Source organism: Sphaerodactylus townsendi, linkage group LG11, assembly GCF_021028975.2.
Source record: "Sphaerodactylus townsendi isolate TG3544 linkage group LG11, MPM_Stown_v2.3, whole genome shotgun sequence".
Lineage (NCBI taxonomy): Eukaryota > Metazoa > Chordata > Lepidosauria > Squamata > Sphaerodactylidae > Sphaerodactylus > Sphaerodactylus townsendi.
The window spans coordinates 22,046,938-22,069,532 of record NC_059435.1 but is presented as its reverse complement, the minus strand read 5'-3'; the positions used below and the strand labels follow the sequence as shown (position 1 = coordinate 22,069,532).

The 22,595-nt window shown below is 45.0% G+C and overlaps 1 protein-coding gene across 1 annotated transcript in view; it reads left to right on the top strand.

Moving 5' to 3' along the window:
• Nucleotides 1-22,595, top strand: part of NPSR1 (neuropeptide S receptor 1) — a 140,179-nt gene that overhangs the window by 104,981 nt on the left and 12,603 nt on the right. Inside the window, exons 7-8 of the mRNA XM_048510462.1 lie at nucleotides 7,576-7,777; nucleotides 14,273-14,349. Of these exons, the coding sequence (XP_048366419.1) occupies nucleotides 7,576-7,777; nucleotides 14,273-14,349 (279 nt within the window). The remainder of the gene's footprint in view (nucleotides 1-7,575; nucleotides 7,778-14,272; nucleotides 14,350-22,595) is intronic.

Genomic DNA, 22,595 nt, shown 5'->3' with positions numbered 1-22,595 from the left:
GGAACTTGATTCTGTGTGGACCAATTTCCCGCCTCTGCAATGAAGTCGCACAAACAGGCAATAACTTCCAGTTAAGACTTTCAATCCTTTCCGTCCGGCCAAAACAATCAAGGTGGTTAACTCTGCAGAAGTTCCCCAACGATAGCTTATGTAAAGCTTCGGAATATACAAATAGGCTTTAAACTGAGGGGGTGGTTTCCTATTTTATGCATGACCGCCATTCAGAGATCTTCCTTGTCTCTTCCATGAAGTGTGTACCTATGGTATATTTGAGCTTCGGGCTTAAGAGGATTTTAAAGGAATTATATAAACAACAGACAAGAGTAAAAGTGTGAAATTAGAAATAGCTCATTACTCTCATGCATGCATATATTAGCATTCTGTACAAACTTGGAATTCATGATGTGTCATCTTCCATAGAGTATGAAGGAAGGCAGTATCCATCTCCATGCCTTTGGGCATTTAGTGCACACAGAGATTATTTTCTTAGCCTTTAAGCGACTTTGACTGCAGTTCTAAGAACACTTTCCGGGGAAAGTAAGTCCCATTAAATGCAATGGAGCTCACCTCTGAATAGGCCTGGCCTGCATAGACTTTGGTCCCTATGTACCTCACATTCATTCATGGATTTTGAGGTGGATTGAGATGGATTTTGAGATGGAGTAACCATTGGGATAGCTGTGCTGCATGAACTAATCTAGCAGCGGGAGCTAGTTGAAAAGGGTAACAGGATCTTTCCAAGGCTCCAGTAATCTTAACTTGTTGCTGTTCTGAAATCTGAGTGCCTATGGGGCAAAGCACTCATTGGGTGAATAAGAAAACAAGTCCCAAACTATTAAATATTACGGAAGGAAGGAAGGAAGGAAGGAAGGAAGGAAGGAAGGAAGGAAGGAAGGAAGGAAGGAAGGAAGGAAGGAAGGAAGGAAGGAAGGAAGGAAGGAAGGAAGGAAGGAAGGAAGGAAGGAAGGAAGGAAGGAAGGAAGGAAGGGAGGGAGGGAGGGAGGGAGGGAGGGAGGGAATAATTTAATCCCTGGGTTTAGATAATATATACAAGTTCCTCATTTTAAGAGCAGTAAGAATAAATTTAACTTCAGAGAATGTAACTCCCTTATCACTACTAGCCTAGAGAAATAAAAGATTAAAATCATGCAAGGAGACAGGAAATTTGGCAACAGGCTCTTTGAGTGGAATATAAAATACAGCTAAAAAAGAAAAAAGTTAATGATTCAATTTCTGCTCTTCCTCATGGACAGGATTTCTGGGCTCAAGGGACTCTAGCACAACAGCCAACTGTTTCTGCCAAAAGGGATTGAACATCTACCCAGGTTAACAAGATAACCTGACAATATACTGGGACTGTAAGAAAGTTAAAATATTGTTACTGGACAGGAAATAAAGAGATAGAAAAGTCACCATAACCACCCCCGTCCCAAAGGCAGAACAAACTTGTCTAGCATCCTAGTTAATTCTATCCTGATCATACTTTCTTAGCAATTTAAATGTTCTCTGCCCCAATGCTTCTCAACTTGGTATTTACTAAGATGATGCTCCAAGATGATACATAGGAATCTTGCTCTTACTGTAGTAGAACTGGCAAAGAATCATGATCTTCGCCCTCCCTCTCCAAATTTAGCTGAAGCAGTCCAAGCCTTCGATGCGATAAGACTACAGCCCGCTTCCAAAAGCAACTTGGAGTTTGAAACGCATTTTAGGGACCACTTTAGGGCACACAAAAAAGGAAGCCTGAGCTGATTCTACTTCAGCAGAAATTGTCATAAAGGAGCCCAATAGAGCAGGAGAGACAAGATCTTAGTACAATGCACAATAACCTTTACATGAGGTCAAACAAAATAGACTGAAACTAAGGCTCTCTTAGTGCCAATTCCATATTTTATCTGATGGAAGCCAATGGAGTGGTCAATAGTATTAAAGGCCACTGACAGATCTATCACGATAAACTGGGATGACTGTCCTCTATGCAGTCTTAAATGTCCGCTGGTGTAACTAAAGCTGAGAGCCAGCATGGTGTAGTGGTTAAGAGCAGGTGCACTCTAATCTGGAGAACCGGGTTTGATTCCCCACTCTGAGAACCAGATTAGCTTGTGCACTCCAACACGTGACAGTTGGGTGACCTTGGGCTAGTCACATTCAGAGCTCTCTCAGCCCCACCCACCTCACAGAGTGTTTGCTGGTGGGGGGGGAGGGGGAGAGAAGATTGTAAGCCCCTTTGAGTCACCTTACAGGAGAGAAAGGGGGGGTATAAATCAATGGTGGGATTCAGCAGGTTCGCACCACTTTGGCAGAACCGGTTGTTAAAATGGTGCTTGTAAACAACCAGTTGTCACTGGAACCAGTTGTTAAATTATATGAATCCCACCACTGGTATAAATCCAAACTCCTGCTCCTCCTCTTCTTCTTCTTCTTCTTCTTCTTCTTCTTCTTCTTCTTCTTCTTCTTCTTCTTCTTCTTCTTCTTCTTCTTCTTCTTCTTCTTCTTCTTCTTCTTCTTCTTCTTCTTCTTCTTCTTCTTCTTCTTCTTCTTCTTCTTCTTCTCCTTCTTCTTCTCCTTCTCCTTCTCCTTCTCCTTCTCCTTCTCCTTCTCCTTCTCCTTCTTCTTTCAGTTCCAAACCCAGGTCTGAAACTGAATTGAATAGTGTCATGCGCTGATGTGCCATCCAAGAACCCCTGGAGCTTTTTCACCACCATCTGCTTCATTATCCTCCCCAGAAAAGGTAAACTGGAGACTGGTCTGTAAGTGGTCACCTTATCCTTAGCCACTGAACTTTTTTAAAGGTCTAGAAACAACCTTCTGTAAAGGTCTATGGAGAGCCCCCTCAGGCAGTGAGGCATTAATGATTTTAATCAATGGCTCCAACACTTGGTACCAGCATAGTTTTAGAAGCCAGTATGGGCATGCTGGTGACTCATGCTCCCAAGGACCCTGTCAGCATCAGATCAGTTTGAAACCATCTGGAACAAAAGGCACTAGGTCTACTCTCACTCTCCAAGCTGGAATGGATGAGAAATGGATGAGAGGGATTTTATCAGCAAAGAACTTCACAAAAACATCACCGCTGAGGGACAATTTAACCTCACTTACAAGGTTGGATTTAGGTGTTATCAAGTCACAAACGGTTTTACATTTGAACAGATGAAAGCCAGAGCATGCATTTCAAAAACGTGCATGAACAAAATTATTTCTATCTATGTTGAGAAGCAGGTTAAAAAGCAGGGCCTTTTATAGACACTTCATTCTCCCATAGCCTTGTGAACTTACCTGACTGATTTCTGAACATTGCAATCATAGATTTCAAAGGGACCTAATGGTGGTACAGTTCAATATCTTGCTCCAATAAAGGAGACCTCTGAATTCAGATGAAACTCTGGTTCATTGATGGAGGGAATGTGGGGTTTTCAGGGTGCTCATGGAGCTTACATTCCTAATGGTTTCTTAAATAAGCTAATTAGAAAAGGGATCCCTATATCCTCAATGGAATGAATCAGCAGTTCACAAAGGACTCTGGACCAACAGAATCATTCTGTAAGTAGTTTTGTGCATGAAACTGCAAAACCATCAAGAATGCTCTTGACATTAGGGCCAAAGAGGAGGAGGAGGAGGAGGAGGAGGAGGAGGAGGAAATGCAAACAGGCTTCCAAACTCCTTTCCCTTCTTCTCACCACAACAGACACCTTGTGAGGGAGGTGTGGCTGAGAGTTCCAAAGAACTATGACTAGTCCAAGGTTACCCAGCAGAAAGGAAGGAGTGGGAAAACAAATCTGGCTTACCTGATAAGAGTCTACGGCTGTGGTGGAGGAACGAGGAATCAAACCCAGTTCTCCAGATTAGAATCCACTTGCTCTTAACCACTACACCATGCTTAGCCACTGGAGGACGATTTGTGAGGGGCGGACCTCCCTCAAAGTGGTTCCAGATTCCCTGTCTCAGCATTCATCTTTCATTTTAAAAAGTTTTTGGGCCTTTTGCTTATAGATAAAAATGTTCAGGCAGTATTCTACCCAGTTAGACTAATTGATGAGAGGACCTAGGCCTGCCTGTTCATTTGTAAATATGGAGTACAGATAATGGAGCATGTAAGCTAAGCCCTATTCCAGTGGTGGCGAACCTATGGCACGGGTGCCAGAGGTGGCACTCAGAGCCCTCTCTGTAGGCACGCATGCACAGAGTTCGTCATGTGATAGTAGTGTAATTATTTCAGGGAGATTATTAGCATTAAACCTAAGACCTAGTTTTGGGGAAGCAGTGTAGGTAACCCTGTTAAGTGCTGTTAAACCCTACTGATTTTCATGGGAAGAACGAAAGTGTGATGCTTTACCTGGGAGTAAGCTCAGTTGCTGGCAATGGGGTTTGCTTCTGAGTAAACCCTCCTAGGGTCGTGATTCACCCGTTAGAAGTGTTGCACAGTTGCTTCAAAGCAAAGTCACCGACTACCACCAAGCTTACTCCTGAGTAACGCGCACTTTGGAGCCAACCGTTTTTTCTATACTAAAACCTCAGTATTCAGGTTAAATTGCCACGTTGGCACTTTGCAATAAATAAGTGGGTTTTGGGTTGCAGTTTGGGCACTTGGTCTCGAAAAGGTTCGCCATCACTGCCCTATTCCCTCCCACTTTTTTTCTGACTGTATAGCTCCAGTAATAGAAGCCAGCCAGACTGGAGGAAAAAGTATCTACTGAAGCTTGGCAGCCTCATGAAAAAAATAAACAACAACAAAAACCACTGCACAGATCCTCTGAAAGCCTGAGCTGGACATTCCACAACATCCACCCCCTGACCCCCAAAATCAGTTCTTGTCCTCTGTGAACTGAATGGGAAGCTAGTTACAGTCCAACCATCATACTGAGATAAAGAAACGAACACACCATATACTGTGTCAGGTCTAAGTCTCACTTGGTTAGTTCTGCCTACAAATGGTTGGCCAGCCCTACTTTTCCAGAGTCTTGGGCAGAGGTCTTTCCCAGCCCTGCTATCCAAGACTACAGTCAACCTTCCTTTCTGGATGGGCTACTACATTTCTGGGAAGAAGAAGAAGAAGAAGAAGAAGAAGAAGAAGAAGAAGAAGAAGAAAAGAAGGGTTAGATTTATATCCCCTCTTTCTCTCCTGTAAGGAGATTCAAAGGGGCTTACAATCTCCTTTCCCTTCTGTCCTCACGGCTGAGAGAGCTCTGAAGAACTGTGACTAGCCCAAGGTAACCCAGCTGACATGTGTTGGAATGCACAATCTAATCTGGTTCACCAGATAAACTTCCACAGCTCAAGTGGCAGAGTGGGGAATCAAACCTGGTTCTCCAGACTAGAGTGCACCTGCTCTTAACCACTACACCACGCTGGCTTCAGATAAACTACACATCACAATTTGTGATGAACCAACTAGTTACAAAACGTAGTATATCGCTTGGCCCTAAATAAATAGTAGATCTATGGTTTCCTTTGAGGTGGATTAACAGAAAATTGTATAACCCAGTCCCCAAGACCAACAGTTTAAGTGTCTGTGAAGTGACAGCAACTGAAAGGAATAAGATGAATAAGAACACATATTTAAAAGTCTGTGAACTTTAATAATATGGAGCATCTTATTTAAACAATAATTCCTGAAATTACCATTGGCTGTCTTTTAAGAGCCCTGCTCTGCTCTGTCAGAATAGCTCACTTTAAAATGAGAAAGGTGACAGTAATTTTGCAAAACCTACCCTGAAATCACGCAAGTGGACTGACCTCAGTGGGTCTGAGGAGTGGAGGTTGGGACAATGCCACTTTGGGGTGTGGGTGTTACCAATAGCCACTGGTTGTCATTTTTTTTTAAATAGACACTTTCCTATTGTAAAAACAACTCTTCAAATAGAAACTGTCAACTACATTGAAACTCTATTTTTTTTAAAAAAAATATCTTAGGTAGGGCAGCCAATAGGTTGAATTCTGTCAGCTTGTTCACTCGATCTTGCTCAGTTCCCCTTCTTTCTACAGTCCTATAAAACACGGCGGTTGTAAATAGAAGTCCACTGATTCTTTTTATAGTCTTCTTAGGTGGCCAAGGAAGACACCCTTCTTCCCTTTTCACAGCAGAAAAGGTGGTTGGATCCAGTCCAGTTGCTATGGGGGAGCACCCAGTGGTGGGATTCAGCCCGTTCACACCACTTCGGCAGAACCGGTTGTTAAAATGGTGCATGTAAACAACCAGTTGTTAAATTATTTGAATCCCACCACCAGAACCAACATCTCCTGGCTACGAAAGCCTGGCTGGTTACCTTGAAGCTTTTGGTCCGCCTGTGCTTTAACTCAGATACTGACAGTCTTATCTATCTTATCCTCCCTCAGCTTCATGAATCTAAGTGGTGGCGGGCAGTGAAAACTAAAATACTTTCCATGGGATTTTCCTGGGAAGCCTTGCAAATGCTGTCTGCTTCTGAAATCTTCTCTCAATTAAAAAGGCGACTGCTAGATCAAGAGTTTCAAGTTCTGCAGGACAAGGCGAGAAGCAATTGCTCCCCCCTCTTTTTTAACATCAAATTTAAAATCAATCACATGGCAGATTATTTGAGTTTACTTCAGGAGCCCAAGCATAGATGGATAATCACTAGGGCTCGTTGTAACTCCTTCCCTTGCTCTATGTTACAAGGAAGGTTCCGAAAAATCGACCTGCAAGAGCGGAAATGTCCTCATTGTATCACAGCAATTCAAACCATGGAACATATATTGCTCAACTGCCCCAAATACAAGGGATCTAGGACCAGAGTCTTTGCTCTTTGTCCTGTAATCTTTAATGAATACTCTGCTGTGGGGAACATTACGTTTCTACTAAACAATTCCGCCTCCGAGATTTTAACTTTTGTAGCTAGGTTCCTTATAGAAACTTTGAAATGATTACCTGCGATGATTCTCATGTATGGGATACTTGTTTGGACAATGTTGGCTGTTATATGGATTCTATGCCTAATAAAGGTTTATCTATCTATCTAACCAGTTGTTAAATTATTTGAATCCCACCACTGGGGGCACCTCTGGTTACATCCCACTAATAACTTTGTTGCCATTTGAGATAATTTTTAACTCGCAATCTTGGAGGTTGAAATACGGACCTGCAAAGCCTACTTATGTTCTATCACTGAGATAGAGGTCCCCAAACAAAGCCACAACATGTTGTTATGTCAATCTTAATTAAACTGCCTGTTGCTCTTAGCTTGAATGAAGTGGTACAAATCTCAGTCGTCAGTGACATTTTCAATGTCCCATAAGGTGAACCCATAAGGTTTTCAACTCCCCTCTGAAATTACGATGAGCGCATTTAGGACCACGGTGTTTGTCTTAGGCCCCCGATTCCCCTTTATCATTTCCAGTGATGCATGTGGTGTTCATCCATAATTATTTTAATCCTAAAATTGAACACAATAAGTTGTTCTCAGTTCACAGTAGGCTACCAATGAAGTTTACCTCATCCTGTGGGGAATACATCTCTCAGAGCTCTCTGACTGCTGCATCATTATTTTCTGTACAAATATATATTTTTTAAAAATAGGTTTATCTACATGTGTTAACAGGGTCTTGTTATTTCTTGAACAGAAAGGCAGGCAAAAATTCTCATTGTGGTTGCCTGGAGCCTCGCATTCCTGTTTTCTATTCCAACTCTGATCATATTTGGAAAACGACAGCTGTCTAATGGGGAAGTACAATGTTGGGCTGTCTGGCCAGATGAGTCTTACTGGATCCCGTACATGACCACAGTTGCCTTCCTGGTGTACTTTATTCCTCTGATTATTATCAGGTAAGAATCTGTCTTATGTTGGTAAATCACAGTTACTCCAATCCAGGTGTTGACATGGATCCCCGTATCACTGACCAATTCTCCACTCATTCCGATCTACATGAGCCAAGCAAGGTATATGTATTAGCTCCCTCTTTGAAATGAACGAGGAAGCCAAGAACATCACACCCAACACAGGTTGCTAAATAAGATAGCTACAGTGGTGGGATTCAGCAGGTTCGCACCACTTTGGCAGAACCACTTGTTATAATGGTGCTTGTAAACAACCAATTGTTAAATGATTTGAATTCCACCACTGGATAGCTATTTTAGTAACTGTGCAATTTTCTTTGTGTGTGTGTGGCTCTCTCTCTCTCTCTCTCTCTCTCGGGGGTGTGTGTGTGTGTGTGTGTGTGTGTGTGTGTGTGTGTGTGTGTGTGTGTGTGTGTGTGTGTATGCGCGCGCGCGCCCTGAAGTCACAGCTAACTTATGGTGAACCCATAAGGTTTTCAAGGCAAGAGGCATAAGGAGATGCTGGTCTTAAACAATATAGGGTTTGAAAGTCAAGACAAGCGTCTTGAATTGGGCCTGGAGACAAACTGAGAACTGATGTAGATGGAGCACCACTAGAGTGATATAGTCCTTACATACCACTCCAGTCAACATCCTGGCTGCAGCATTCTGTATCCATTGAAGTCTCTGGAGACTTTTCAAGGGCAGCCCCATGTAGAATGCATTGCACTAATCTAATGTAGATGTAACAAGGACACGCACTTGAGTTTAACTACTAACTCAAGACTGTGTAGGTCAGGGGTCTGCAACCTGCGGCTCTCCAAATGTTCATGGACTACAATTCCCATCAGCAATTGGCCATGCTAGCAGGGGCTGATGGGATTTGTAGTCCACGAACATCTGGAGAGCCGCAGGTTGCAGACCCCTGGTGTAGGTATAGAACAGATATAAAGAACCTGGAAGACCAAAATAATTATTGGCTGATTGTTTTGTGGATTATGAGCTGCACATAAAGTGGGCATGTCAGGTGTGCTTCCTGGAACAACTGCGTGCATACAGTTCCCACCCCTGATCCAGCCATGGTGTCCTTGTGTGTGCACATGGTGTTTAAGAATGTGTACCTGTCACTCAGTTTAGGTGTCTACTGTTCCTGTAGCAAGCATGGTGGTTACATCCAGTGTGGCAGTGTGGCTATTAGCCTATCAGTTACTTGCCATATATTCCATATACTCCAAAACATCACAGCACCCACAGACTCTTCTGCTGTTTTTTCCAGTTGTGTGCTCTTTCCTCCTTGAAAGTGTCTTCCATTCCTTCTTTATCAGCTGACACTCCTTGAAATCTTGGCTGTACTCGACATAAGGATTCTGTAAATGAGTCGCTTGCCCATGGTTGAAGGTGACCTCGTAAGGAGTATTGATTTTGTGTGATGTTATAGTGCATGTCTCCACAGGTTGATTTTTATGTGCACGGCTCCAATTAAGCCTACAAAGAGCTGCTGCAACCTGCACTATGTTCGTTATTCTCTGCTCCTCTCGAATTGTTCTTCAGTTACCACTAAAGAAGCTAAGATGAAACTAAAGAAGCTGAGATGGAACTATTTACTTTGGCAAAGTCCAAGGATATTGACAGCCTGCAGGAAGGCTTCGTAGGGAAACAGATCATCCAGAGAAGGGGAACAGAGACACCTCAAGATCTGGCAATTCTGTTAGTAATAGGCCATTAAAATGATCTGTTAATGGTTTCCCCATGCTTCTTGATTAGTCATGAACTTGCCACATGACCAGGTGAGAGGAAGAGCCCACGCCCAGTTTCCCACTGGAATTAAACCAATGGGATGGCAGAATGCCAGGATTTCAATGACAGTCGCTTATCCAAAGCTGGTGATCTTTGTCTCTCCTTGTCTTGTTCTGTTGGATTCGGGTCAGAGTTAGAGACTGGGCCTCAGTAGACAGCACCAGCAAGAAGTATTTTAGCTTTCTAGGGTATTTATTCAGAACTGATATTTTTTGTTCTCATTTCCTTCGTGGATTATATCTGAGTCCTTTCAGACCTCCAAAATAGATTTGCACCTATTCCAGCATCCTCCACACTTCTTTTTTGTATCCAAATAAACATCTTGGCTTTTACTTGGATTAAGTTACTGTTAATAGTTTTTTAATGAACTTAGAACACATGTCCTGAAAATGTATTGGCATAGTTTCCTCACAGAAGCAAGCTGTTATTCTTCACAGATATCATTATATGTAAAAAATGGGTTATCAAGTTTCTTGCATTGAGATCTGTGATTATAGCATAGTTGCCTGGAATAAGAAAAGAATTGGACTTATATTCTCCTTTTCTCTCCTGTAAGGAGACTCAAAGGGGCTGACAATCTCTTTTCCCTTCCCCTCCCCCCCCCACAACAAACACCCTGTGAGATGGGTGGGGCTGAGAGAGCTCAGAAGAACTGTGACTAGCCCAAGGTCACCCAGCTGGCATGTGTTGGAGTGCACAGGCTAATCTGAATTCCCCAGATAAGCCTCCACAGCTCAAGCAGCAGAGCAAGGATTCAAACCCGGATCCTCCAGATTAGAGTATACCTGCTCTTAACCACTACACCACTGCTGCTCTGTAAGGAGATAGACCAATGGATGACAGATGAACCTTGGTTTTCCCGTCCATTTTAATAATGTACATGTACCTGCTTGAACTCCCAGGATAGACTAGGTACAGCTACAACTACTATTACTCTAGTTATGCAAGTGGTTAGCCTGGAAAACCAAGGCTCATCTGTCTCCTCCCAAGAAAATCTTGCCTAGCCTAATAGGTGCTGGCTCTGAGTCAAAAAGCCATACAGACTGCTGTAAAAGACTGGGAAGCCTGGTCTGTTATTGTAAGGCTGTAGAAAGGAAAAATCACAATGAACCTGTGGAATCCATGAAACAATGAGATTCAGCACAGTAATGCAATAAATACAATATGAGAAACAGATAAAAGGTAGTTTGGTGAATGGCTGAGAATGAAAGAATGAGGCAAAGTAAGGGGAGGGGATGTGAGACAATGCGATTAATTACAGTAAAAATATCAAATATTTTCTCAAGGCAATACGTTTTTAAAATAATCAAAAACAATTAGGAGGACATTCCTCAGTTTGACTAAAAGTTTGCCAATATCAGCGCTGTGATTTCCCTTCCCCAACATATACTTGTTTAAGCAGCCAAGCCATGTTAGAACATACCAATACTTGCAATATGTTGTGCTCAGAACATGATGGGGCCCGTATCGTCTCATAATTCTCTCAAATTCCCATCTGTCATGAGCTTTAGGGAATTGTGGATGGTCAGAATGTTAAGCCTTCTTCTCCATTCCTCTGAAACCCAAGGGATGTTTCCAAGAACACCACTGCAGAAGAGATATCCTAAAAGTATTAGATCAGAACCTTGCTTTTCTCTGTATTGTCGAAGGCTTTCAAGGCTGGATTCAATTGGTTGAGGAGGGTTTTCCAGGCTGTGTGGCTGTGGTCTGGTGGATCTTGTTCCTAACGTTTCACCTGCATCTGTGGCTGGCATCTTCATAACTGTATCACAGTGGAAAGTTACACACTGTGTCCAGTGAGAGGGGAATGTTTTAGTGGGGTATAAATTGTCATGTCCCCGGGTGGGGAACCAATCAGTAAATGTTTGGGTGGAACTTGCTATGCAAAGGTTTTTGCTTTTCTCCTTTGCTACTTTCATAACTTGGTGTCACAAGTTTGCTATTCATAAGCTACATTTATGTGGCTTTGATACTTCTCATCCAGAAAATTGGTTTTGGTGGACTCCACCATAGGAAGTGGAGGAAATAATGGGCTACATCTTATTAAATTGAAATGAGCAACAATGACTTATTGTTCCAGGTAGCAAGTCATCAGGTGTGCAAATATTGAAGGTCATTGAGAGCAATGTGGATTGATGTCAGTGGTTAACCATGAAGCTTGATGAACTGCATTTTTACCTTTTTTGAAATTAAATTCATGTTCTGGGGTCTAGTCTTGGATATTGCCTGGATTCCAAGAATAATAAAGACTAGTTTCTCAACAGAGATTTGGTAACATTCATGTCTGAAATAATCCATTTTCTGTCTGAGACCCCAAGTGTCTGCTAAATGCCACCCCAGATCTTACAATACTTTGACTAAAGTCATTTTTTTCTGATAAAAATTGTGCTCATTACAAATTTTCAAAGTTTTCTGTTCCATTTCTATTACACTATTTGTGCCTTTTCAGCAGTGGCGTAGTGGTTAAGAGCAGGTGCACTCTAATCTGGAGAGCTGGGTTTGATTCCTTGCTCTGCTGCTTGAGCTGTGGAGGCTTATCTGGGGAATTCAGATTAGCCTGTGCACTCCAACACATGCCAGTTGGGTGACCTTGGGCTAGTCACAGTTCTTCTGAGCTCTCTCAGCCCCACCCATCTCACAGGGTGTTTGTTGTAGGGGGGGAGGGGAAGGGAAAGGAGATTGTCAGCCCCTTTGAGTTTCCTTACAGGAGAGAATGGAGGATATAAGTCCAACTCTTTTCTTATTCCAGGCAACTATGCTATAATCACAGATCTCAATGCAAGAAACTTGATAACCCATTTTTTACATATAATGATACCTGTAAACTCCAACACATGCCAGCCGGGTGACGTTGGGCTAGTCACAGTTCTTCTGAGCTCTCTCAGCCCCACCCACCTCACAGGGTTTGTTGTGAGGGGGGAAGGGAAAGGAGATTGTCATCCCCTTTGAGTCTCCTTGCAGGAGAGAAAGGGGAATATAAATCCAAACTCTTCTTCTCCTTCTTCGTGGCCATTGTGCCATCAAATGACAGCCTGAGACCAACTGGCTCTTTCAAGCAGCTGTGCTGATCCCTCTTACAGTTTCATGCAGATCAAAAGGTTGCATCTTCAACACTCGTCCTCTATGCATCATTACTCCTTCATGGAATACTTGTGAGATACATTATATAGTTTAGTGGGTGCTATTTCATGGTGAGGGGATGTGGAATGATCTTGAAAGATCGCAGAAGCTAAGCAGAGTCAGTACTTCAATGGGAGACCACTAAGGAAGATTATACAGAGGAAGGAAATGGCAAACCATTTTATTTATTATTAATTTTATATACCGCCCTTCCCTGAGGGCTCAGGGCGGTTCACAACAAGGTTAAAACATACATTAAAACATAATTTAAATATCAGTTACATTAAAACAGAACCCATTTAAAAATGTGGATGGCGTCTGGCTACCCCCCCTCCCCCCCTTGTGCCCACGGGAGGCCAGATGACATGGTGGATATATTTTTAACCAGGCTGGCCAAACGCCTGGCGAAACAGGTCTGTCTTGCAGGCGTTGCCTTGAAAACCTATAGAACATAAGAACAAGCCAGCTGGATCAGACCAGAGTCCATCTAGTCCAGCTCTCTGCTACTCTCAGTGGCCCACCAGGTGCCTTTGGGAACTCACATGCAGGATGTGAAAGCAATGGCCTGCTGCTGCTGTTGCTCCCGAGCACCTGGACTGTTAAGGCATTTGCAATCTCAGATCAAAGAGGATCAAGATTGGTAGCCATAAATCGACTTCTCCTCCATAAATCTGTCCAAGCCCCTTTTAAAGCTATCCAGGTTAGTGGCCATCACCACCTCCTGTGGCAGCATATTCCAAACCCAATCACACGTTGCGTGAAGAAGTGTTTCCTTTTATTAATCCTAATTCTTCCCCCCAGCATTTTCAATGGATGCCCTCTGGTTCTAGTATTGTGAGAAAGAAAGAAAAATTTCTCTCTGTCAACATTTTCTACCCCATGCATATAGGAGTCATCATACGTAGATGATGACATAATGGCTCTTTACACAGGCAAACATTTAAGTATGATAAATACATTAACAACCTTGAATGCCATTCCCTAGATAAGAAAATTCACTTTTGGCTCTGTCAGTAGTGAGCTATCAGAACAACACAACATTCTTTGTTTACTGACCTTGGGCAAAATAAACCTATACACTAGGGACTCTCAACCTTGTGAGGTTCTTTTCACTTTCCTGCTCCCTTCATTTCTAGATTTTCAAAATGTAGATATTAATTCATATTCTATTGCTGTTTTACATTTCAATTTCCCTCAAAGATAAAGCTGGGACTGGTACAAAAATGTCATTTTCATATCCACACTGAAACCCCTTTTGGCGTCCTTTCTTTGGTGTCCTCACTTGGATGGTAGAAGAGATTGGAGACCCTTTTTTGTTTAGATTTCAGTCTCCTTTCAACATCCAATGTTGGAAAGTTTTTTGGGGAAAAAGTTCAGGAAGTTTTCTGGTTAAAAATACGTGATACTGCAAAGCTTAAATCAAATTGTATGTGATATTAACTTCAACTGCATCTGTATGACGAAGATCACAGTTAAAATCTACTATATGTGTACTGGCAAACTGTGGATGTAATAGAGCTCTAAGTTTGATCCCATATGACACTATTTCAACGGTTTGTTTTTCTGTTCTCTCCCCCCTCCCTTTAGTGTTATTTACTTCATCGTGATTCGAACAATATGGGTTAAAAGCAGAGCTCATGCTGTGATTGTGTCTAACTGTTCCGGTAAGTGATTTGAAGACCAAGTTCGGATCCTGTATTTAAATGATTAGTTGTGTTCAGACCTTCAGAAGCAGGGAAGGCTGAATTCACGGGGTGGTGGTGGTGGTGGTGGTGGTGGAATAAGCCTCCATTTGTTCAATGGAAATTCTACTTACATGTGGACAGTGGCTGAACCATCTTAGGACTACGAGAAGAGGTCTAATCATACATAGAGACAGTGGTGGGATCCAAAAATTTTAATAACAGGTTCCGATGGTGGTGGGATTCAAACAGTGGCGCCGCCACACACACGCACCTCCAGTTCCTATGGGGCAGGGTGGTTGCTTTAGTAACCCCTTCTCGGCACTCAGAAAAAATTAGTAACCACTTCTAGAGAAGTGGTGAGAACTGGTTGGATCCCACCTCTGCATAGAGAGCCTGTCTTTGTGCAGTTATGCATATGTAGGGCTCTGTTCAAACCTGTCAGTGATGCGGAGGGTAAGCTCAGTCCAGATGCCCCCACACAAACATTTAGATTTCTCCCCTTTAGAAGATCAGAATGGGACTACAAGATGGATGAAGCAGAATTTTTATTTGGATATCACCCATAGCAAGGTAGTCACTTAGCTTCTTCCAGAGCTAACACTAGAAGGGTCTGAATTGGCAGCTGCGTGGGTCCAGGAGGCAAACCCCTTTATCTTTGGCCTCCCCACGGCTGGGAGCAAACCAAGCCTCTGCAGTATGTTGGCACCGTCTTCACTGTGCCACCCCAAACTGTGGCTTGGGTGGCTTGGCCAATAAACTATCCAAAGGTCAACACACATGAGTAAGGAATTTTATCTTATGATCACTGTCTTACCTATACGTCTCATCTTGTATTCAGTATGGAGTATCCAGAGCTGTATGTCCAGTATGAACCTATGAAGTCTTATGTTAAATTAGACCATGGGACCATTGAGCTCCGACTTTTTCTCAGCTTCATGAGGTCTTCAACAGATGTCTACTTAAGATCCTTTAAGCTGAAAAACTAGGGACTAAACCTGGTGTCTTATTTCAGTAAAACTCTACTAACTGAGCCAAAGCTTCTTACCAAGCAATATTAGTTCATCATTCCCAAATATGTGCAGTTCTGTTGGTCCATAACAAAAAAAGCTTTCTATTAAGGGCTGAGGTTTCACCAAATTCTAAATACAAATCTTTTATTTATTTATTTATTTATTTATTTATTTATTTATTTATTTATTTATTTAATTTGTAGACCGCCCCATCCCCAAGGGGTTCTGGGCGGTGCACAACAATATTCATTACAATCAGTAAAATTATTAAACCAATAAAATCTATTAAAATCTATTAAAAGCAGCGGTCAATACAAAGATATCAAAGTGCACCCTAAACCCAATTCTAATTAGGAGGCCTCCCTAAGGAAAGGGAACGGGCCGGACTCCTCTAAGAGGGTGCAGCATATGGTGGTAATCGAATATAGAGAGAGGGGGGCACACATTTCAGCGACTGGACACTCCAAAGGCCCTGCGGAACAACTCAGTCTTACAGGCCCTGCGGAACTCACCAAGGTCCCGCAGGGCCCGGACAGCTGGAGGAAGAGTGTTCCACCAGACCGGGGCCAGGGCTGTGGAAAGTCCTGGCCCTCGTGTGGAGGCCAGCCGCGATCATTGAGGGGCCAGGAACCACCAGTAAATTGGCCTCTGCTGAGCGCAGAGGCCGAGTAGGGACATATGGGGTAATGCGACTTAAGGTAATGCAGGGTCCCAGGCCATGTAAGGCCTTAAAGGTCAAAACCCACACCTTGAAAATGATTCGGAATTCCACTGGAAGCCAATGCAACTGGCACAACACAGGCTGGATGTGATCACGAAAGGCGCCCCCTGTGAGCAGGCCCGCTGCTGCATTTTGGACCAGTTTCAATTTCCGAATCAAGCGCAAGGGAAGGCCCGCTTAGAGCGAGTTACAATAGTCAAGCCTGGAGGTGACCGTTGTATGGATCACAGTGGCTAGGTCCGCTTGGGAGAGGAAGAATTTTAAAATAATTGTTTCTGATCATTGCCTTCTGGCTGAGTTACCCAAGAACTTTGGCCCCTAGGATACTGGCGTTTCATCATGCTAAGATAGTATGAAAGCCCTCCTGCCAGATCTCCCCTTCACTTGGAGAAGCCTAAATTTGTCAATTTATGTTTTTTTTGTTTTTTTTGTTTTTTTTTTACTGAAGGAAGCAAGCCTTTATTGGCATAGACAGCCGTAAAACAATAATAAAAACAGATTAAAGTCAATTTATGTTGTAGCACCCAAACCTCTCCCTTCTGAAATGTAATGTCATATTTAATTGGGAAGCTGTTCCAACTACTTTGAGACAGGTCTGCTTATCTGGCATATGATTAAAAATAGAGTTCTAAGTTGCTAGAATGTCAAGCTTCTCTGTTGTATGTGATCAGCTTCTGGCAGCCTGGTCAGGGTCCTAAGAAAAGCAAAATTAGCTCTGATGTACTCAAACACTTAAGAAAGTTTAGAACTTGTGTTTCTCACATAACCATTCCTGGAGCTGGATCGCAAACTACTTTTTGAAACTAAAGGAAAGTTTGAGTGCATGCAGATTTTGGATTCAGGTCTGCTATAAAAACATTTATTTGCTTGGGCAAATTTAAGCAGTGGTCATTTTCTTAGGGTGGAACAGGGCTTTTGGTATTGCAGGCTGCCCTGAGCCATAAGAAAAATGTGGGATATAAAAATGTGGATGGATGGATAGATGGTGCCCAGGAAGCTATTTTCACTGGTTAGAAAACGGACTTGATTCTCTTTACAATAGTTATTCTTTCCCAAGGACACTCCTTGAAGTATTAACGCTCATCACACTGAAAGGCAGCGAAATATAATGACAATCAAGATAATTTGTTGATTTAGTCTTGCTGAACTGGCAGTAAGATCAAACATGCATTTACTAGGTTCATTCTTATCTAGAAATAATAAGGGAAAATGGAAGATCAAAGTGAAACCAATATAATTATTCTAATTGCTCTATTGTTCCAATAGAACTTGATTTTTCACCAAGTAACACCAATTGGCCTTCAGAGGATAAAAGTAGATTTACATCAGTGAGTGAAAATTTAGATCATTGCTTCTAAAACAAAACATAATCCATTATTGAAATACTTGTCATCAAATAAAGTCCGGTTAATATGAAAAAGGAAGGGTACAGCGATTATCTGAGAAACCATGGAAAATACAACTTTTGTGGATACATCATGATCTAAGGAATTAATGAACAGTTTTCAGATGTTATATCCATGTATACTGAGGGTCTGGCAAGTGTGTCAATTGGGTGCAAGATCTACCTGTAATGCTTCCAATATGCGTGGTTGCCAAGTTCTCTGAACAGCAAACTCCAACCAGAGATTGCGAGGTATAAATCAAAACTCTTCTTCTTCTTCCATATGTGGGAACCAGAGCTGCGAAAATTCCACTGGTCAGTTAAAGTGCATGAAAGCAGTACATGCATGGAGAACATGCCCAGTTCAGACAATATGCCCAGTTCAGACAATATGATCACTGATCATATCAGGAGGATGTGTGTGTCCCTGTGGACAATCCTAGCATGTGTGGATATAACACCTCAAAGGGAATACATTTCAGTTGGTTTCTAAAGTCCCTTTTACTTTGTTTCTGTAAGTTTTGTCATGCAAAGCCGGGTTTTGTCTCAGTTAAGTCTTTTTAGGAAAACGCCAATCTCTTTTCATCTCATGATACAACTAATCTAAATGGCTGGTAGTCAAACATAATGTTATTTCTCTACAACCAGAGTTGATAGGAAATTCATTAATAGTCAGCATGTGGCAATGTTTCTAATTTTAGTATTCGAACTTTGCCATGTTGTGAAGTTTTTAAATTTAACATTAAAATACTTTGTTCTCGTTGGAATTTCTTGTTTAAGTCTGTCAGCTATCCAGTGCTACCTGTCAAATGCTACAGCTATGTAGTCGACCCACGTGGTCAGCGTAAGAACGAGACGAGACGCGGAGATAACATCTGGTGGAGATCGCCAGCAGCGGGAGCGCGGAGCTTCAGAGCCTCCTAGCGAAGTCTCCCCGCGATGCTGGTTCCTGGCACCTTTATTATGATTCTAATGGGGGCGCAGTAGAGGGGCGGACGGAGAGTCCAGGAGAGCCGGAGAGCCGGAGAGCGGAGGGCGGAGATCACTCATGTGATGCATGATCTCACCGGGCTGCTACGCGAGGAGAAGAGCGTAAGCTGTGCCTGGGCCTTAATCCTCACCTGGGGGCAGATCATTGTCCCTTTGTCTGGGACGCCCGGTGACTGAGCCAGATAGTTCATGACCCGCGGACTCATAATGGGTTGAGGAGGGGCGCGTAGCGACCAGAAGCGTCAGAGGGTCCGCTATGTGTCCAACGTTTCTACCACGGGTGCTGCTGGGTCAGCAGTGCATCACTACATCTCCTCCTTTTACATTTTGTAGAAGGGGACCAAATGCTAGGGGTGATTTAAGGACGCCTTCGCCTCCTCCTCATTGCCTGGTCAAGCTGACCAAGCTGCTTGTGTAACATTAGAACTTGGTTATGGGCAAGGGAAATTCGAGGGGCTTCCTACACACGCTACAGGCAATATTAGACACACACTGAACTTAAACAAGATCCGGATAACGCAGGCATACAATTAAACCAAGCAGAGCTGTACAATAGCACTCAACCATCCTCTCCGCAGCCAGCTCCAGAGGGCTGACCACCATTGGGCAAAACATCATACTTCAGATTAGATAACAACTTCTTGCAATAAGCACTTTCATATGAATCAATTGGAAACTATCAGAGAGATTAAAGCAACACATATTACGTACATTTTCACAACCTTGGTGATGCAACAACAATAAGTAATCAATAGCTGCATCGACATCTAGGGTCGCTTTGATCATGTTCCTGCTGCTCGGAGGCCAGGGCATCCAGAGCGGTGGAGGTAGAGTTGATGGACTTCGCAAAGGGCACAGGCCAGCCGCCAATAGTCTTAAGCATTGTAAGAAGCGAGTCCGGGACTCCCACTAGGGAAGCTATGAGGGAGACGACTCCGCCGAGAGGGCAACCGCGACGCCCGCAAGAGGGGTCGAGGGGCAGAGTGGAAGGCGGGCGGCGCGCCCCGGCTCGCGGTGGAGCCTGAGGCAGGACGATGGTGAGGCTTAATTAAGGCAACAGAGAGTCCCGCAGAGAGCCGAAGCAGGGATGTAGCTTGAAAGTTCTCTCCCCGCGAAGCCCAGGAACCAACCCTTCGAGCAAGATGTTCCCAACACGGGAATGTCCTCGGTAAAGCGCAGTAGTTCCAGCTGGGTCAACCGGTGAATGGGCCTCGGTCGGGTTTCTTCCTCACCGCCGGAGATGCGGGCGCAGGTGTTGGACTCGTGATTAGCTTACAGTCTTGCGGACAAGGGAGAGAGCCGGCCGGGAGGGTTTGGACGGGTCCCCAGTCAGCCATAGAGTACTTGATGGATGAAGCATTCATAAAGGGGCTTAAGCCAGACTCCGCTAGGAAGTCTCCGGGGGCTTTGCAAACGGGGAGCAGGCAGGAGCTTAGCAGGCTCCCCACTCCTGTGGGTATTGGCCCAGGCAGAAGGACGCAGACGCTGGCAGTGGCGCAAATTGCTCCCAGATGTTGGTCTGGTGAAAGCTCGCCAGGGTGGCCGACAAGTCGCTGGCAGGAGGCAGCAGAGCAGGCAAAGGATGGTGGCCGCTGAGTTGGCAGTGATGATTGCAAAGAGAGCTGCACAGAGGTTCTCGGATGTCTCGCGGCCTTTGCTTTGGGCTTTTGAGCAGCTCTTGAGCTTGTCTGGCTTATCGCTTTGACGCCTCCCCAGGTCATTTGGGTCTTTGGCCAGCGACGGGCGCTCCTGTTGAGGGCGTCGCTGGGCGGATCCTTTAGGAGAGATGTGTTCCATCTCCGGATGGGGTTGGTTTCCTGGCGCCATTCCATGGGCTGGCCTGTCATGGGCGAAGTCGGAGTCCACAGGAATCTGTAGGAAGAAGGATCGTTCACACCCCTTCCCCAGGTTATGGATAGCCGGTCCCGCCAGGCTCGGTTCTAGAGCCGGATGGCGGAGATCGAGGATCGAAGTTTTGTTTGAGTTTGGGTTTAGAGTTTAATATAAGAAGGCTTGTTTTGCAGCCCGCGTGAAGCGTTGCTTTAATGCAATCCCACTGGGGCCTACTCCTCTTTAATTGTTTGACAGGGAGGGCAGGAGGTAATGACCCCTGGTGGGAATTGGCTTCAGAGCCGCCATCAGGGTGCGCGCCAAGGCGAGGGTCCGGAGCCTCGAGGGGAGGGACAGGCGGGTCCTGGGGGGATTGTGGGTATGCATGCTTAATCAGCAACACAAAGGGGCTTTGAAGCCTTTGGGGATGGGTGCATCCGGGGAATGAAGCAATCAGGCTGGCTAGAGGCAGATTCCTCGCATCATGTGCGGAAAAAGGGGGTTTCTTTGCAAGGGAGTTGCACTTACCGCGGACCTTTGGTGGCTAATGCAGGAAGGCTGGAGTGGCTGAAATTTGTGATCGAATTATCTTTGGGATTCACGTCACGAGACCTTCCTTAAGGGCGGTTTTCGCCGCCTGGCTTTTAACGGTATATTGGTAAAGTTGCCAGCCTGGGCAGCCATAACCCAAGCAGGTCTGGGCATAGGCATAATGGTGGCAGCCCCTTTTAACCTGGGGCCTGGTCCTGGCAGTGCTGCGTACCAGGACGGCTCCAGATTTTAATCCAGGGAGGGCTAGTCAGCCAATTGGCCCCTCTTTACTGGTCCAAAACAGAAGGAGAAGAGAAGGGAGAGGAAACAGTTTCCCACGGAAAATTAGGCAAATTTCGAAGGCAATAATTGGGATCAATGATCTGTGATGGCTTTTACCCATCCCAGACCAAAGTCGCTTTTGACTTGACTCATGAGGTCCCTTCCCCAGAGATTGACATGGATGTCTAAAACGATGGGCGTGGACTGTGAGCTGCCGCCGAGTCCCGGCTGTTGACCGCGAGCTGGCGGATGCTCCGGCCTCGGTTTGTCTCCCCACTTCCCCAGATGTGCGCGTGGGTAGCCTCGGTCGTTGACTGGTCGGGCCACTCGCTGCTCTGATGATCGGTAACATCAGCCGTGTCCACCAGGCCCTTGAACATACATCCTTCTATGGCGAGCTCCAGGTATGGGCGGAGCTCCCCGATAGCGCCTCCACCGCTGGGCAAGTATGGTGGTGTGGGCTGCGCCCATGTTGGCTGCCGGGCCTGTAGCCTTATTGGCCGGCAGCTGGCAACGCATGGGGCAAGAGAATCAACTGAGCGCAGCTGGCATTCGCGGCAATTCTTGTGGGATGTTTGTCCAGACCTGGAGATGGATGGGTCCTTGCGTGGAGTCGATCACTGGGACGATGAACAGTCCCTGTTCAGCAGCAGAGGCTCTTTGGCAGCACTAGCCCAATAGTCCCGTAGGGATGGGCTCGTCATACCAAGTTGGGGCGATAAGAACCCTCGGGGAACTTAAAGGAGATAGGGCTGGTGCATGCGAAGCCAGATGCCGCCGAGAGGGTGGTTTTGGCAGGGGCCTCGGTGTTTGGGTCTGCTCTAGTACTCTCCTCCTTGGTCCTGGCTGGGAGACGCCCGGGCGGAGTTTCCCGACGGGCAGTCGCTTTCTCCAGTGGAAGCCTTTCTGGCATCGTGGTGGGCACCGGGTTTTAGGTGGCCTTCTTCCTCCTGGGACCTCCTCCATCGGGTTGTAGGCCCCGCCGGGCTGCCTGCACTCCCTCTGGAAGTGTCCTGACCTCGCTTAAAGCAATCCCCTGGGGCTGCCCCTGGTGGTGGAGAGTGCTGCGGCGCAGGAGGTTAGCTTGGTGAGCAGAGGATCCGATGTCCTGGCAAGCTTTAAGCATGTCGGCCAATTCAGGATTCTTGCCCAGGCCCGCGGATTGCTCTGGCGCACTCAGTGGAGGCGCTTTTACGGTAGCGCGATGAGGAGCTCATTCTGGGCCTCTTCGCTATCTACCTGCCTTTTGAGAGCTTCCCTGAAGCCTGTCTCACAAACTCGGCATAGGGCTCTTGGGGTTTTTGCCGGATGGTGGAGAAACTCTGGGTTGGCTGGCCGGCATTGGGGACTTTGATAAATGCCTTGTAGGCACTCAGAGGCTTACCGTATGGTGGCCTCAGGCAGGACAATTCCGATCGCTGGGGTTGGCGAAAAGCATCGTAAACCGTGAAAGCTGAGCTGTTGTAGGCGCCGCCGA